The sequence below is a fragment of the Hirundo rustica genome, chromosome 2 (genome assembly GCF_015227805.2).
Source record: "Hirundo rustica isolate bHirRus1 chromosome 2, bHirRus1.pri.v3, whole genome shotgun sequence".
Lineage (NCBI taxonomy): Eukaryota > Metazoa > Chordata > Aves > Passeriformes > Hirundinidae > Hirundo > Hirundo rustica.
Genome location: NC_053451.1, coordinates 56869974 through 56889350, shown reverse-complemented (window position 1 = coordinate 56889350; position 19377 = coordinate 56869974). Strand labels below are relative to the sequence as shown.

General features: G+C 39.1%; 1 protein-coding gene across 11 annotated transcripts in view; it reads right to left on the bottom strand.

Moving 5' to 3' along the window:
• Nucleotides 1-19377, bottom strand: part of ENOX1 (ecto-NOX disulfide-thiol exchanger 1) — a 357513-nt gene that overhangs the window by 68492 nt on the left and 269644 nt on the right. For all 11 annotated transcript variants that reach the window (XM_040055201.2, XM_058419293.1, XM_058419295.1 and 8 more), the window contains one exon: nucleotides 11942-12154. In XM_040055201.2, coding sequence (XP_039911135.1) covers nucleotides 11942-12154 — 213 coding nt within the window. The remainder of the gene's footprint in view (nucleotides 1-11941; nucleotides 12155-19377) is intronic.

Genomic DNA, 19377 nt, shown 5'->3' with positions numbered 1-19377 from the left:
AATTACTGTCATTCTGTTGATGACCCAGGTGCTCAGAAAATTTTGCTTAATTAACAATCTGTTTTCAGTTTGCAAGTGGAAATTCAAGTAGAAAAGATTCACAATGATACAAGGAGGAGCTGATTTGCCATTTTCCACTAATAAGTATTAATAAGATCATCTGAATTTTGTAAAACATTTGAACTTTAAAGTGTTTAATTTCCATTATGTGAACAGGTGCTAAGTTTTATCAAAAGTCATTATCTGATAATTTCAGAAACTTTCCTCAATGGAAACACAAACTAGGAAGATGCCATAACTTCTTCTATAACTGCAGACACAAAGTGAATATTAAAATGATCTTCTTCACTTACCTAACCTTTTGGAATTAAAAAAGTGACAAGAGGTAGGATAGTATGAGTGCAACATGCTAAAAATCAAGGCATTTAAAGAATTTTTATAAAACAAGCAGCATGGTATAATAAAAAGAGAAATGCAGAGGAGAATACTAAATTAGTATGTATCAAGGGCCAACACACCAGCGCTCTATTCAAAGAAAGTGTCAATGTATGTACAGCAATGTCAATATTCACAGTGATCAAGGCTATGAAGCTTTGCAAATTCCTACATAAAAGGTCTCCAAGAATTACATTAGAGCTATACAGCAGCCAAGGCTGTGGTTTGACAGTACAGGGAAGTGCTTTCACATCTTTTTGTACTGCACCAAAATCCTGCATTCATGTGCTGTGAGATGGCAATTCAATGCAAACCTGCTCTGCCACATTTGTTCTTGTTGCACCAAGACTCATTTATTTTGCCACAGACACCTTGGAAGCCTAAAGCTGGCATAGGGCTTGTGCCCTGGGAAATTGGAAGACAAGACATGCTGTACCCACTCCTGATCAGGATCAAATTTGTATGGGTAAGTGATCCAGCAGCACTCAGCCCATATGGGGATGGTAGATTCACCCCTAAGGAGAAGCTATGAAAAGTTTATGTTAGCCGAGAGACTCCCCAGTTAACTAATTTTTTGTCTGTGTCTGGGTAAAACTGGGCCAAAGAGAGGCCCCAGATTTTGGGCTGATATCTCCATAATCTGAGTCTCACTGCTGACTGTGGTTTTCAGATTATTTTCTGATCTCCAGGAAGAAATTTCCAAAACTATATAACAGGTCATATCTATCTCTCCAGGGCACCTTGAACTCCAGAATGCACTGTAGTGTCAACTGTGACTGGTAAGTAGAATTATTAAGTAACATGAAATATTCATTGTCAAACATCTGTTAGTGAGTTCTATGCTATATCAAATTTTCATTGACCATATGCAAAGCTGTTTCCTTACCAATTTAGAATTTAAAAAAACACATTTTCTGGAAGTGTCCATAACATGTCATGTTTTTCCCATCAATATAACTTACAGGATGTAAGTTATTGCATCTTTCCTAATGACTTATTCTGTGTCTGCTAATTTACGTGGCATGCTTCGGACAAAGGATTATTATCTAATTGTTTTTCTGCTGTGTTATAAATAACTAGAAAGACCCAAACAACTGACCCTGGAGTGATATCCAAGTGCCAGTGTTTAGCAAATGTAATGCAACTACAACACACTTTATTAGAGGTGCCAGCTTACAGTAAGTATATTAATAGAGAGTTTAAGCCTCAGTTTCTGCTGCCATAAAGAATGCTACCTGGAAAAAGTACTGCTATCAAGTATAAATGTAAAAGCGACCAGAAAAACTAGGAAAAACAGTGAAAATACCTTAAAAAAAGCCTGCAGACGTTGCATAGACGATTGTATTAAATGGAAAACTAGACTGTCTCTAGGGCAAGAAAATATTCGATACAGGATATTTGAAAATTGTACTACCAAAGAAAAAAAGAAATAAATGAGAACCAAAGTGTAGCCTCATCTGCAGATTAAGAGGTAGAGAGAACACTTTTACCCTGCATTACATTTATCAAGCAGTCTATTTTAAATACATGATTGAGTGAAGGCTGAAATTTATCTCTGGGTTCAGGAGTTAAGAGGTACTCATTTTCTCCTTTGCTTATTACATGATAAGCTGCCATGCATAATACTTTATACTATATATTATAATATATATAATTTATAATAGAAAAAAAGAAACAAAATGCAAACCAAAAAAAAAAGTTAGAATAAAAACAAAAGTCTTGGCTGGAAGATAAAATAATTGGATTTCATGCAGAATTTTACTCCAAATTCCACCAGTTTAGAACACAGGATGAAAAGGGCTTTGCACTAAATTACTGGAAGTGTCAGAGTAGAATATATGGCAATTTAGCACAGAAAAATTCTGTAAGAGTGCGACAGTTGACATGAAGGGTAAAGGAAAAATTCCACCCATAAAATTACAGTGTAAAGGAAACTGTTACAGTAAATCAGTAAATGTATAACATGCTTTTCAAATATAGAGTCAGCAGCACAGGGAGAATATGGAGTTGGCGTGGTTTAGGTCAGAAGCCCTGTTGCTGAATCCTGACTAAGCTGCAGTCTGCCAATTGATTTGGCTCCAAGCCCAGCAAACCAAGGAATTACAGTAAAGGCTAGATGCTGTAGTGAATGAATTAGAGTCTCCAGGTCAGTTTTGGATAGGGAGGAGAATAATTTTGGCAACCATCCTGAAAGGCATTTGGTAATAAATTGAACAGACCTTAGCATTAAGTCCAAAGCTAAAGCTGTGCATAGGTAAATGACATGTGACATCAGCGGGAGAAATGCTAGACAGATTGCAGAGTAATGAAACATGTATTGTTTTAATTAATTTGAGCCAAACACTCATTCTTTTGGTTAAGGTACTGTTTACATTCAAAAAAGGATTTGCCTTTCTCACTTTTAGAGCTGAAAACCTGCAGCCTCCTCCTGTTACTCAATTCACACGCCACAGACGGATAGACAGATGTGATTGCCTTTGACTAGCAGAGGAAAACATGAGTTGGAAATATCACCCTGGGGAAGACTGCAGATAATGCAGGGGATGGGGCCTAAAGTAAAGCATACCACAGCTGGATACATAAGCAAAGGCTATTAAAATTTTGTATAATGAAGATACAGGTTTAGACAGCTATGTAAAATATCTCACCTGCCACAAGTAAATATCACACCTTTTTCTCCTTGTTTTTTGTTTTGTTGGGGTTTTGCATTTGGCTGTGTTTTTTTAAAAAAAAATTTTAAAATCCACAGTTGTCTGCAACTCCGTCAGAGAAATCTGGTCTGCATGCTGCCCAGATGCCTGTAGGTTTCTTAAGACAAGGTGTAAAGACATAACACGATAAATGAGAAAACCACAGGACTTCCCCATCATCCCCACATTCCACCTTTTTGGACAGACGGAGAGAATGGTGCCTGCAGTGATTTATCTCCCAAACAGTTTTGCTGTGTGGGCGGTCAGCTTGCAAGGATGCCATTCCTCAACCTGCCCTTCTACCAATAACTACATCAGTACCAGTGATCAGAACCAGCCAGGGACCATTCTTGTTCCCTGAAACCAATGGGCACAGTGTGCTGAGTGTCCCTGCAGAAACAGTGCTTCTTCCCAAAAATATGCTTTTCTGGGAAACTACTTGGCCTGCATCAAACTCTAAAATGTACCACATTTTGTGGGAAAACACTGGCTGACCCAGAGCAACAACTTTCTAATAGCTGAACGGTATGGGCCAGCCCGCCCTAGCTCAGCTTTATTTAATCCTGCAGACAGAGTCATGGGGGTCATCCTTTACCAGCAGTCTCACCTGCTCTCATCCTGGTAAAGAGGTCTCAGCAGCGCAGAGAGCAATTACAAGACTTACCAGAGGAAGAAGGATGTTTTCCTTTTCCATCTACCCTGTCTCACCTATCTGAATACTAGAAAGAATGTCCTCTCTCTAAATTATTTCTACATTTCCCTTTGAATAGGCCTACAGCATTTGAGGCCAGCAGGATGTGTGTCTGGGTTTGTTCTTGGTCCCTCCCCCTGTTCCATCTGACTCAGGTCCTAGTCAATCTGCTTGTGTGGGCTATTAAGAGGCTGAGTGAATGTCAGAGGTCTATACCGGGGTGACACAGGAAGAAGTACTTATTTCTAATACAATAAGCAGATCCTTCTATATTGACAAAGGGAAGGAAAAGCACTTATACCACAACACTTACTATAACCCCTGATCTTGTAAGAATATCAAACTCCAGTGTCAGCAGCCATTTTTTTCCTTTCTCCTTCTCTCAGCTAAGAAACCCAGTGGGGAACAGTGAAAGAAGAAGCATTATGGGGATATTAAATGTGCCAAATTTACAGGATTCATACTGAAACCTGTGCAGTAACTTGTCTGAGGTATGTATATCAACAATTAATAGTTCTGGAAATAGAATGCTCCCCATTAAACTTTGGGGGAAAAAAAAAAAAAAAAATAGAGCTCCATTTGCCCTGCATGGCATTGCTAGAAATCTGTCTACAATTTAAGCTTTGAAAATCTTTTAGGTTGCGAAACCGTAGTTGAATTTACAACAGAGAACCCGACAGCTTGGTGTAACTGCAAGAGCTGGCTCAGTGCCATGTGATAAATCACTCGGACTCAACAAGACCACTTCACCTTCATGTCACTTCTCAACAAACAGGAGCCTGACATCAGACCAGCACAACGCAGTAGGGCAAGTACAAATGTACAGTACCTGCTCTTTCAACACCACCATCTTAACATTACCGAATGGACTTTATGGACCTTGTGATGACAACCAGAAAAAAACCCCAGAAAAAGCGCAACTGTCCCCCACCAACTCAAAGGAAGATTAAATGAATGCTGCTTTCTTCATTGGCTGGACAAGGTATAAACCATGCCCAAAGTACTGCAGCTAATTAGCTGTTCTTTTTATTTATTTATTTATTTATTTATTTATTTATTTATTTATTTATTGTTAGGCACACCTTTTTTTTCAGTTCTCAGATTTAAAAATAGCAAAAGTGGGAACTACCATTTACCATCTGGTAAATCTGTCCAGAAAGAGAACTCCCAGGGAACTCTGCAATGTAGGAACATCATAAATGGGACTAAGCCATTGCAGGTCCCATTAAGTGAAGTAATAATTATGTAAGAATCTTGCAGATTAAAATGTTCCTGACAGATCAGGAGGGCTATATTTATTTGGGGCATAATATGGTATATTTTGCTGAAGAAAAAGGATAAAGATGTGGATAAGGAGGTTTCAACAGCAATAGCCCCTTCTGGCAATCAAAACAAAAAATTGTCCCACACACTTTAGGTGTGAAATTTACTTCTCCATTTGTTGCCACACCTTATGTTTCCTTGCCTGCCATGACTTCTTCCTTCTGTATTTTTCTTACTTCTGTGTATGTTCATCTCTCTCTCCTACACAGTTTACCCCTTTCCAAAACTCTTTTCTTGCCCCATAACATCTCTGTCATCCTCACAAACTGTACCATTTGTAACAAATCCAGTGATTTGACATTTAGTGCACATTGAAGGGAGCAAATATTTCAATCACTCGTAGTTTCATAGGATTATTCATATTTATAAGGTTTATTCAATCATTTATAAGCAGTCAGAACAGCTTTAAATATGTAGACCGCATGGTATGCACAGCCAACTCATCCTTTTGGGTGAAAACTCCACCTTTCCTTTCTTGCCTAATGTCTCTTCCCTCATCCTTTTTTTTCCATAGAACATTTACAGCTCAGTTCTGTGATGCCCTTACCCCTTGTCTCTACTCAGCAAGGCAAGTCAAAACCAAGCACAGATTTCCACGTGATTAAAGCACATGCTTCCTTGCCTTGAAGCTTGTGCCGTCATCCAGGAGAAATGCAGATTCCAGGCAAGTGGCATGAGTTGTCAAAATAGACTGAAATCTCTTGGAAAGCAGTGCTTTTATTTTTCTGCAAAATACCATGCATATTTAATGGACTACATTAAAAAACAAAACCTCTTAAAAATAACAGAAGAGCTTCTGTTGAAATTCTGGCCATGCTTAAATTGATACCAAGATTCGTACCGACTTTAGGTGGAGTGAAAGCTACATAGAATGGAAGGAATGTAGAAATTCAAGGAAAAAGAAACACAGCCATGAGAAACACTACAAATATCAACCACAAAGGGTTATACTACCAAAAGAAAGGGAGGAACTGCAAGAATGCAAGGTAAAATAAAAATTGAATCTTTCATCTATATTCTCTGCCACTGCCACAGCATCTTGTATAGAAATGCTTTTGGGAACATGTGTATATGAGATAGAAAAATCTCATAGATAGAAGGACAACTGAAAAAAGAATAAAGAGATCCAGCTGAGCATTACTGGACAAATTATCAGTATAGAAACAAGCCAAAAGCACAGTGACTAAACGAGCTAACAAAAGGAACTGGATGGATTATAGAGGTTATTTTGTACTTTTTTTTTTTTTTTCTATTTTAAAAATGCATCAAGGTAGAAAGTAATAGGGGCAACTAATGACATGAATGATTAATGTTTTTATTTGTATTATAGTGGCATTCTATGACACCAACTGAGAACTGGGCTGCACCGTAAAAACACATTTTATGACTCAATCTCTTTTACAAAGAGCTTAATGATGACCTAAAAATCACACATAAAGTAAGCCCATATTTTTGAATTAGTCAGTGGCAAAGGAAAGAAAGACTGTAAGACTGGACAATTAAAGAGCAGGAAAATCCTTTTAAAAGTTGTTATTAATGTGGAGCAATTTAAAGAATACTCTGGGAAGCATGATTATATATAAAAAGTCTGACTGCTAAGAGATTTTTTACCAGCATGCTTTCAAAATCTGTAATGAAACTGGCTTCATTTTTAGTACTATGAGAATACTAAAAAGTGGAAGGATTTTTTGGGAGAAAGCACTGAAGTATGGAATTTAAAGCAAATCAGATGAGACAGTGATTTTAGCTATCACCATCATATCAATGGAAATTCTATCTTTTCTAAAGCAAGAGAGCAACTTCAGAAGTGAACCTGTAAAGAGAAAAAGAAAACTCATGCCAATCATTTTTTGCAGAGAGCTAAAAAAGGATTTTTAAACTTTTTTTTTTTAACTTTTTCAATATTAAAAAAAAAAAAAAAAGCAGATTCTATCTGTGAAGATAGATAATGTTAAAACAGATTAAATCATATCCAGGGAGATCAGAGAATGAAAATGAAGATACTTGAAAGGAGGAGGATTTTATTCAGTCTATTGAGAATGCTTTTCCCTCCAGAATTATTGAACTACAATTTTTTTTTGGGGGGGGGGGGGGGGGCGGGGGGGGGGGGGGGTGGGGGTTGGAGGGGGTGTAATTCATATCCGATACCTACCAGCTATTTTATAAAGAAGTCAATGTAATCTAATATACCACTGAAGTCCTTTAGCAGAAAGGAAAACTCAAGATGACAATTGTGAGATTCCCAAAAAGGGGCACATGACACACAGCCTTCTCTCCAAACCTTTGATTCTTCATAAACGGACAGAGCTGCTGAATCAGCTCAAAGTTGAATCTAGCTTCACTCTTGTTTCACAAGTAAGGGCTGAAGATGCTTAGCAATAGGCAAAGCAGGTAAACTACATAATCTCTTAATCCATAGAATCATAGAATGGTTTGGCTTGGAATAGATTTTAAAGATAATCCGGTTTCAATCCCCCTGCCATGGGCAGCGGCCCCCTCCACTAGACCAGGTTGCTCAAAGCTGCATCCAACCTTGCCTTGAACACTTCCAGGAGTGGGGTATCCACAGCTTCTCTGGGCAACCTGTTCCAGTGTCTCACCACTCTCACAGTATAGCTCTTCCTGATACCTAATCTAAACTGGTCCCCTTACAGTTTAAAGCCATTTCCCCTTGTTCTTGTTCATCCTGCAGGTCAGGAAGAATTTTTTCACTGAAAGGGTGGTTAACCATTGGAACCGGCTGCCCAGGGCCGTGGTGAAGGCACCATCCCTGGAAGTGACATTAAGAAATGACTGGACATGGCAATTAGTGCTATGGTTTCGTTGGCATGGTGGTGTTCATTCAAAGGCTGGACTCAAATGATCTTGGAGGTCTTTTCCAGTCTTGCGGATTGTATGATTTTACGTTAAGTAATCTGGCCAGGGGATCTACAATAAAAACCACCCTCCCAGTATTCCCCCACAGGCACACAAGAGACTGATTCATAGACTCTGATGGGGACCTGGTTTCAGAGTCCACTAAATCCATTAATTCATTAGTAAAATGGACAAAAATGATGGAATGTCATAATCTGCTTAGTAACCAGATATGGGGGACTTTTCTTCATTAGAGCATGTGTACTTAAACTATGAACTGGGACACTTCCACCACCTTGTGTGTCTTACTCTTTGGATATCAAATTCATTTTTGAATATGGAATTTTTATTCACCTGTAAGTACTTTTGTCAGTGTTGTAAAGGGAAACTGCATTAAATAGTCTGAAAACTCAGTAAGAGGTAGGCAAAGTTTACAGTGCATGGAGAAGAGAGTCAGAGGAGGTAATTGCAGCTTTGGAGTAGTCTGAAAAACACCAACAGCCCAACAGGGATATCTCTAAGGCCTCCATTTTCCTTAAACATTAGGATCAACATCTGTAAACCTTAGGCTGAAAAGGTGGTTTGGGAGGAAATGAAACAGAGATGAATGGAAAGTTAGGGGGCAGTGTCCCGTGTATCTAAGATGTGGAAGTAAAGTAGATGCCAAACCACAAAGACCTATCCAAAATTCTTGAAAACAATCCATACTTCAAGCACAAATTCAAATCTAGAAAAATTAAGTAATTTAATAAAAATAAGGAAGTGGACATTTTTCTGTCTTTATCCCTTAAAGAACTGCAGAAGCAGCATACCAATGCTAAGACTCCCTGTAGCACTTGTATCAGGTGCTATAAATTTGTGGTGTGACAGCAGTAATACACTTTATTTCACAGATTATCCTGGCACAAGTACCTTGATCAAGTAATTAATTCACGTGCTGAGCAACTGAGCCAAATTTTTAGGGGTAATCTGCTCAGTAATCTCCTAAATACCTCCAGGCACAAATTTGTAGTAGGGATTTCGATGCCTGTACTTCTTTAGCGGTTGGGCCATAAGATGAAATGTTCTGGTCACCGTAATCCTCATAATTGCAAAAGTATTTTCTACTGAGATCCACTAAGACAGTGTGTGTGCATGTGTGTGAGTGTGTGTGTTCCAGGTGAGTGCACCTGAAGCCAATTTAATTTCTTTTTCACTCCCTATAACATTCATTGCTGCATTTTTATCTAACTCCAAGTTCTTCCCTTACTCTACACCTGTCTGTATCAATGCTGTACACAGTAAGTGGGATCAATCTTCTCTGAACAAGGCACGTAAAAAGTGGGACATCTGGTTCAGAGCTAGGCCCCCTGTGAATCCTCTATGGGCAGCAGAGAAAAAAGGGCAAATCCAAGGGGTGATTCATCTCATTGGAAGAGCACCATGAGGTCAGTTTGATGACTCATTCTATGAAGATTCTTATTTTTCCCTTCTGACTGCAAAGAAAGCCCAGAATGGTCAGCTCCGAGTTGACATCTGACCTAGTTCATGAGAGGACTGCTGCTCGATATTTTTAAAATACTCTAATATTTATGTCAAATGGCCACACAGCTGCAGCATTACAATAGACTTTTGGATCCTTACTGCAGAAGAGCAGAAGTGGGTTTTTGTCACTCTGCAGAATTGAATAGGCCACACACACCTATTTTGGACATCTTGTATTTTCAAATTCTTCATAAAACAACTGACATATTGTAACCAATTATGCAGGACTGTGGAATAACAATAGAAAAAGATGCATGAAAAACATTCCTCAGATAATTCAAATACAGATCAACTCAAATTTCCTTGAAAAAGAGAAACTCATTTCAGAATCTCCACGCTTAGCAATCTTAGGCATATATATGTGTAAAGGGAAAACCTGCATTTGCAGCAAGTTTGTAAGGAATTCTAATAAGTCATAATAGTGCTAAAAATGGCCAATGTTTATGATGTTTATAAAATAAACAATGGGGAACATCTGGAAAGTTTGTAAAACTTGTTCTTATGAAATCACAGTGTAACACCTCTCCCTGAGGCTGTTTGTTTGCTGACCTCGTCCTCCGAGGCCAGATCTGTCAGAAATTTTCTTCTTCCAGACACTGCTGTTACTCTGGCACTAGAAAACTCACATTTTGAAGCCAGAGCTATTTCTGTTTTTGTAAGTTCAGCATTCAGCACGTTACAGGAGCAATACAGATAGCCAAAACTGCAAATTTCCACCTGAAACTACAGGAATCTCTATTTCCAAGTGACAGATGTTCTACAACAGTTGGTGACAAATGGGCTAATTTAGACTGATTTAACTAAAGTTCAGCCTGCTGACAATGGGGGACTTTTTTTAATGCAGCTGAAGAAGGCATTTCTGAATGCTGGAGCTGGCTGTCACACACAAAACTGGAGAGGCCCTGGTGTGAACTGAACAGCACGCCATGCATGGTGTCTGCATCTCTGTGCCTCACACTGCCTTTTAGATGCTGAGACGGAAGACAATATTGCCTAGAAAATTATCAAGGGAATTAGCTGGTCTTTTAAATTTACTCTGTGAACATATGTCCACAGAAATCAAATGTCTTTGGCCCAGAATCTTTGTTTCTAAGTTCTGGCATCTAAACTCTTAAATTAGGATATATGCATACGGTGAATTGATCTTCTGAGATACTGAGTTCTCAATCACTTTTGCAGGAAGTTTTGGTGGCTGCTCTGCTAAGCCAGACAAGTCCATCCAAGCTTATGCCTTCAACCCTAACTTTTAAAGGATGTCCACAGAGGGACCAGAAGTAAATTGCACAAAAGCCTCTAGGGCTTTTTTTTTTTTTTTTTTAATGTGAAGATTAGGGGTATGATTCGGATATTACAATGTAACAACTTCACTGTCCTCCTCTAGTAAATTATCTTGGGTTTTGTTCTCAACTGGCACATGAGAGCTGCCTCCAGGCTTCACCTTTCTGAGTATCATAATGCCTCTTCCTTGAGGACATATGAATAAACGTATTAAAACTCACCAATAATTAAATAGGTTTTCTTTCTCCTATTTTCCTTGCCTTTTCTTTTTTTTTTTCTTTTCTCCTCTCCTCTCCTCTCCTCTCCTCTCCTCTCCTCTCCTCTCCTCTCCTCTCCTCTCCTCTCCTCTCCTCTCCTCTCCTCTCCTCTCCTCTCCTCTCCTCTCCTCTCCTCTCCTCTCCTCTCCTCTCCTCTCCTCTCCTCTCCTCTCCTCTCCTCTCCTCTCCTCTCCTCTCCTCTCCTCTCCTCTCCTCTCCCTTCCTGGCAAGTAGACTGATCATTGTTTTACGAGGAAACTTCATTAGAGTAGGGTCATTGATTATACTAAGATAATAGCTGCCAGCACTAGATATTTAAGACAGTTTATCTGCCCAATTAATACTGGCTTTTTATCAGCCAACCAGTCCTGATGCCAGCAGCATTACTGCATACTTTCATACTGTGGAGGTGGCCTTCACCTGTGACTATATCCCCAAAAGTCACTGGATTCTACTGCCTTTTACCTAAACCTGGGCTAAAACAATCACCTAATTGCGCTCTTTTCTGTAATTGACCTAGTTAACTAGCTGCCGCACACAGCCTACATGTCCCTTCTCTCAAAAAAACCCATAATCTTTTTCTCAGAGCAGTGAGGCTTCTTGTCCATTCTTGAGGCGTTATGTCTACACAACGGTAGACATTGTGAATAGAACAAGTCATCATCTATTAATAAAAAAGAACTACTGAAACTTTGCTCACCTTGAATAATAAGTTCTTAGGAATGGTCCTTGATCCTCCAAACTGCCATAGAGTATGGAATAGGATGTGAAGTAGAGCATGACTGCATTTGAACTACTTACCCCCAAACAAACAAGCAAAATGATAAAACCACTACCACCACCACCACCATCACTACAACAACGCTGACAAAAAGGGAGCTACTTACATTGAGTGAGGATCCCTGTTAAGGCATTTTTGAAACTCTCCTTGGCTTGCTCCATTTCTTGCTCGTGAGCTGCCTTTTCGTTCATGAGCCGGCGGACGTGGCTGTTGGCCGACTGCACCATGGAATAGAACTGGTTTGCAGAGCGACGATTCACCTCGCCTCGCTCAATCCAGGTGAGCAGCACCGTGATGGCCTCGGAAAACTTGCTGTCGTCTAGAACAATCAAAGCACAGGTTTCAAATTGCAGGCATAAATATCCTGCTGAGAACACATTTTCTGCTCCATGTCACATTAAAATCACCATAAATCCTGCTCGCAGTATATCATTTTGGGCAATTTTTGTGTCCTTTGTTCTATCAGATGTAAGAAGCCAATACAGCCATGTGAAACTACATAAATCTTCCTTCAAGACTTGTCTTCTCCTCATTTTAATAGCTTTCTCACAATAAAAAGCACCCTCCCCCCTTCCCTCTGGCCTGAGTCTTCACTTTCACAATGTCTCCCTTAAGCCATTCAGTGATATGGAATGACCTTAGAGCGGGAATGAGGAGACCTCTGTGGAACAGGATTCACTGAGGAAATTAAATGTGTCTCTGTTAATCTGCTCAGCCAAAAGCTTAGGCTCAGCCATACTTCTGTCAACAGATTTCACTAACATCATGTTGTTAATTAAGGAACAATGTTGAGGCTGAACAATTCCTCCTCAAAACACTGATTAATTACAAGGAACTGCTTTGAACAGATGATGTGCCCGCATTAATTTTGTATTATTTGTTTTGTACTATTTGTTTTATATTTCACATGATGTATTTTTTTAGAGGATTCCAGATGAATCCAGGAAAACACCTGGATTACAGCTTCATGTTTACCATTCAGGTAACAAAAGTTGTTTTTCTTTGCAGAAAGATTGCCAAAACTGAAGGCTAGATTTTGTACACTCCCTCCCCAGGTAATCTTCTTTCCTCTGACAGCTTTCTTTCCTCTCAGCTTCCTCAGCAGACTCTAAGCGCAGCATCCATTACACTTCAGGCTTCATCAGGATTAAGAGGAAACATTTCTTTTTAAGTCCCATTTAGACTGAACTGCAAGAAAATATTATTACAACAGTGTCTTCCTGTGGAACCATTTTTGCGCAATTCAGTATCATTTTTTCACCAGGATTTTATTCTATAAAACTTTAATTTCTCAACAGCTCATTTTAAACATTTCATGTTTAGTCCTTTTGGGTTATATTTCTTTATATATATTTTAGATGGCATGCATACCTTTCTGCAGGAGAAGGTATATGGTTATAGCGGGAAGATGACGTGTAGTCATAACCAACCAACACTTATAACAAAAATTGGAAAATACTAAACCCAGCCAAGTGTGTTACAGATACAGAAACATGTGACACAGTTTGTAAGACTGCTTTCCATGTACAAATATTGAAATATTAATTGTTAAGTGACAATTTTGGCTTTTTATTCTGAAACAGTAATCACTTCCCTAAAAGGCAAGTAGCCTAAAATGCAGAGAGGACTAATGACATGGTCTGTGCCCAAAGCCTCCAAAGAAATTTTTACATTGCCTGATCTTTAACATCTTATTAACTGAAACATGCTTTCAGCTAGAGCAATAAGATTTGCTCTCCACAGCCGAATAGGCATGTTCACCCAAGATCCCTCAAGAAAAAATTGCAAAATAACCCGTAACATCCTCCCTGTGTACAATGGTGTATCTGTTGTAGAACATTAATGTGTGATTCATTAACACCATTCATTAATTTTCTCTGGGCAGGAAGAATCAGATGGGCATCGTTTCATTTCATATTGTCCCCTTGGATTAGACTCCCCTTCTGAGCTTTGCTGGATATATATGCAGCAGGAATGTATGAAGTAGCTCTGACGAGCGAGGTTGGCTGAATATAGACCCTAGAAAAGCCAAATGTAAACAAGACTCATGCAGAGACTCTTTGCTGCAAGAAAACACAAAGATAAGGCTCTCCAACAGACTTGGGCAAAATCTCCAGCCTTCTGAATTGCATGGGAACTGGATGTCAAAGATGCAATACAGCCCTGCAGCACTAGTAAATTACACTAGTAAATAAGAATAACCTGTAATGGTTTCTGGCAATGTTAGCATGTTTCCATGCATGAGGAAAATCAGCAGCACAGAAATATCCTCCCTTTTCCTTGTTTTAGTCTTTCCCCAGTACTCATTTATGTGTTGTTTTGTTATAGAGTCTCTATGAAATAAAAAACACCCTCCCCTCGTTTTGTTTTTATCAGGCGCAGTGGGTGTCTGTAAGGGATGTTCGTAAACATGTCATCCTTCTGACATATAGATTCTACCCATTTAAAAGGACATGCTGTAAACCTATTTTCATCATACTGTACTTCCAGGGAGCTGCAGATCTGTGGGACTGTTACAGTTAATTCACCGCTCTGTATGACAGGAAAAAATCCTTTCATTGGTAAACATCAGCATCTTCATTGATTACATAATTAGAAGTTACATTAAAAAATGCTAGAGGGTAATATATGCACAACAGGAGCACATTAGTTAATAAAATCTTTTCTCTACAGTTTTAAAATTTATTTCACCTTAATTTCTATCTTTTATATTCTTGAGCTTATTCAGTGACTGGTATAAGGTAACCCACTGTGAATATTTTTTTTTTTTCATCCAGAATACAGTGACTCTTTCTGAGCAATGAGAGATTACCTTAGAAAATCAGATTTTTATATGAGATTGTTCATTTCCTCTTTAGTTAGCAGATAAATAGTAGAAGAAATGCAGCAATGGAATCTAATTTAAACAGAGCATGAACTGCCTTATGATTGCAGACTTTAATTTAAAAAAATAAAACAAAACTCCTAATTCTGTTCAAAATTATTCCCTCATGGTAGGATGCACATAATTATACACTGTTTAAAAACACACTCTTCAAATAAATTCTTTTATATATGACATGTTTCCATATGTAATTGTTCTTTTAAAATAAGCATGCGGCAAATTATTTCTTTCTCTTAGAGCTTTTTCCTGCTCCGAGTCACAGCATACTCTAAGCAAATGAGGTAGGTTTTATCAGTCCTGTTCTTGTTGTCTGTTTAAAGGTGAGCTGAACTGTGCTCCAGAAGCGCCTGCTTCCCTCAACCAGCTGCAAAGGGAGCCTGGGTTGGCCTGCTCCTGTATCAACATCTGTGCAACAGGCACACATTTGGTCGGAGTAATCCCAACCATTCCACAAGCGCACCTGCTGCAAACACCCACCCAGCACCTGCAGCCTGGTGTGTCCCCGTAAAGGGCAGCTCTAACACCAGCCCTGACAACGTCGTGTCATTTGAAGATTACCCATCCATCGAGGACGGCTTGCTGGGTCTCTGTCAATAGAGATTTCCAGGTGCTGCCAGGCTGAATCACAGGGCTCTAGAGATAAGCTATTTCAAATTCCTGTTATATCAACTAAAGATATTTGACATTTAAATCCTAGCTCACAGCTTAGATGAAATGAAATGAAATATAATGAAAAGAAAATGCGCCCCTAGACCTGACCAGAAAATTATTAACAGGAATATTTCTACGATAAAAGGGAATAATTGTTGACAAGTATTTTGCATTTTTCTGCTTATAATTTGACCACCTCTAAGCAACCCCAACAAGAATCAACATTTAATTGAAAAAGTGATGACAACAACTGTTACAAAATGGTATTCTGGGAAAAGGTGTTGGAAACAGACATTCTACTTTCAGTTTATAGAGTTTCCCAGGTGTAACACAGGGCAGAAATCAGCTCAGAGTACCCTCAAATGTGACCATCTCTCAGCGTTAAACACCTACATAAGATGCTTTCACAACTTGGGTGACGGTTTCTAAGATCTTAGCCATTAGAAAGGATATAGTCTAAGCCATCACTCTGAAGCCTGGCATTCAAACACTCTAATTTTTACATTTATAGATATATTGCAAATATAGCCAGCTTGATATTTCTCTGTTTCAAGAGTGACATTGCATATTGGACTTCTAGCCAGGACAAGATCAAACTGCGCTACAGATTTAGCCTTGTTATTATCTTTTCAACCCTGGTCTTTCTAAGATGTTTGAAAAGTATCTGAGATATTTTGCACAACACTTGGAGCCTCTCCAAATCACAGTAAACCTTCCACATTGTCCTATGGGCTGTGGTGTTGTTATCTCTTGTCCCTAATCTTGCTCCCCTAATGCAACCTCCCAGGCTCGCAAGGACACGCTGAAAAGACGTCTGCTGCTCTTTACTCCAGAGACTACACCTAGGAAGCTCCTGTGCTGTTTGCCTACGCTCTGGGATGCATTAATGACCTCATTGTTCTCTGGTCTTTCTGTGAGATGGATCAGGTACACCTTTATGCCCAGTTCTGCCCTGACCAGCAGAAACCCAATTAACGAACATCCCCTGAATATGTTCTTGTGAGCACTGAGCATGACAGTGCTGCAGGGCAGGCAGAGAAAGGATGGGAGTGGTGGATACATCCCTCCTATTTTGCCTCTGATTAACAGCCTGTCCTCTCCAGCTGTAGCAGCGCCATGGGAAGATGTGCTCCCTGCTTCACCCTTACGCTCAGCACTACCCCTTTGCCCACAGTTAAACTGCCCTCAATCTGCCTGGAGCTGCTCAGATTCCAATTCCAGTTTGTCAAACTGGGCCCAGTTCAGTTCAGGATGCAAACTTCTTCATTACGTATCACCGCAGCCAGGGGAGGATGTATGGACAAGGTAACTCTTAATTGGACTTTTGACTTGATAGTTTATTAAACTACAAGTAAGTTTTCTAAACTGCAAAGACTGAATTCAAGACAAAAAAGAATATACCTTAGGAGGTGACTGCTGTGGGTGAACTAGGTCAGAGAAAAGGTTCACTAACCTCTCTCATCAGCAGCCTCAGCCCAGCTCCCCTGTGCATCAGGAACAATTTGCTTCCCAGCACACACCACTCCTGGTGCCAAAATGACAACCTATTTTTCTCTTGGCTTAAGAGCTTCTTCTGTACTGAGTGCCTGCCAGTGACCTAGAAACACAACTCTTCAGTCTACTACCCTCACCTTCTTTTTTTTCCTGCTCCAATCCCTTATATAATTGTGCCATGCATCACACACATCAGTCTAGTACTTTTGGGATTAATAACATTTTTAACCCAGTGGCATTGCATAACAAGTGAGAATCAAGAAATACAAATTCTTACTGCCAAAGGGTTCTTTTAAAGAATGATTAATATCCACCTTACTTTTTTTTAAATAGCTTTAACTGCAGACTATAACAAAGAAACTTTTTCAGTTATGTAACAAATGTCTAGCTGACACTAGATTTGATAAAAATATATGTATATGTTCACTAAAAGATAGATTAAAAAGTAGTTTCTCCCCCCTACTCAAACTCTTTCTTTCTCTCAAATTAAATCACACAAGATTTAATTGTGTTTCCAGGGGTGGGTGTTTCATGTCAGACACAGAAATCCATTATCTTCTCCTGCTGATGCCATTATTTCCAATGAAAAGTAATTATGAGAGTATTGAGTTTCCTCCTTATTTCTCAAAATCACACCACAAACTTTCATATCAGTGAGCTGCCATTTCCCAGCTCTTAGTAATTAACTTGAGTCATTTTGCAGTGTGGTACATTTAATCCAGTGGGTTTATATTAAAAAACCTCAAAATCCGAATTGATACAATACAGCTGAGGTGAGGGAGGATGCTTTTAGTAATGCACTAAGCAGTGGGTGTACCTCCTGTAGGCTTCGGGAGGGAGGTGCCCAGGGAATTGGGTTACCAGGCTGCTGATAGCTGAACCCACCTTATGCACTTCTGACAGCAGACAAAAGTGCCCTCGCACCGTGCCTGCTCACAGCCCCTGTGCAAGGCTCTCAGAGCCAGATGTATTGTGCCACAGCAGATGTCAGCAGCATATGGAAGAAGGAAGGAGAAAATGATAATCTAAAACCAGGAAGGGTGAGTGAACAGATTTGATGCTAAAGCACCGCAACATGTCTGTTTTAGGGCTCTGTCCTGATATACCACTAATAATAATAATTAAAAAAAAAAAAAAAAAAAAAAAAAAAAGTTCTAAAAAAAGGTCCAGAGTCTCAGCATTTAAACCTGGCATTCACTGGATTTGTTCATTTCCTCCTCTTCTGATGTAGCTCTGCACTGAATTAGATCCTTTCTGGATGAGACTTGCCTCCCTGCATAACTGCACTGTTTCTGCAGTGCTCCACCAGTCTGGCTCCCAAGTGCAGGGTGATAATGAAAGCAGTGTATTTTTTCTTCCTAGTGAAATACCCTATCTCCCAAGCAATTAAATGTTGTTTATATTTCAAACGATGTGCAAGAGCTGAGATTGTCAGGCTTGATGCTACCTGAGTCTTGTGCAAGGCACATCCCTGGTAAGTTCATTCTACTGTAACTGCCATCTATTTATTTAAATTTCCAATCTGTGCTCTCTTCAGGGGATAATACAGTGCCTGGCAAAGAACCAGATTTTCAGTTTTTAAATTATATTTCTTAAAATGAAAAACCATATGAATAACTTTCCTGTGCTCATAAAGAAACACTGTATTAAAAAGGGAGGTAAATTCCAGGGTATTGTATATAACTCTCAGATATTTATATCTCCTTTGCTCAAAATATTTAAAAAAACAGATATTCAGATATAAGGAGATGCCTTTGTTGGGTGATAGAACTACTTAGCTACCTTCAGCAAGTAAGACATGTAGCATTTGAAAGGATCTTATTTACAAAAAGTGATTTCTGAAAATGATACCATTAGGTACAGATATACTTGAATTAAGAAAACTGTAATGTTCGAGATTCTGCTTTGAAACGCAAATGTCATAAGCACAGATTAAAATGTTTTGTTCCAATGCACCTGACACAGCAGCATTCCACTTAAAAGGTTCAGCCTATCTCCAGTTGTGTCATGTTCTGGGCACCACATGACTTAACGGTTTATAATGCACTCAGGAAAACAGATGTCAGAGCATGCAAATTTAATCCTAAATATCTACCGACACATTTCACTGTGCAGTAATAACACATCTGATTTAACACTGAGAAATTAAAATCTCAAAGACACACACAAATGCTACAATGAATCAGAAGAAGCAAAAGTCACTTTTTTCTAGTGTAATAGCAGAAGACACAATATTCTGCTGGTTTTGTCAAAACAAGAACCCAGGGTCTATTTTCAAAGGCTATTTAAGGAGGCAAATAACATTTACACTTCATTGTAAATGACCTTGGACTCCCAGAATTCACATCTGTGAATTTATTGAGGTATTTCCTCAAGGAAACACAGATTAGAAGCTGCTCATGCTCTTCATGTTCCTCATCTTGTCTGAATGCTGGTGCTCATTTCAGTCTGATAATCGAGGCTCAGGCTAATGATATGAATGGTGCAGGAAAAAGTCCATACTGCCAACAAGG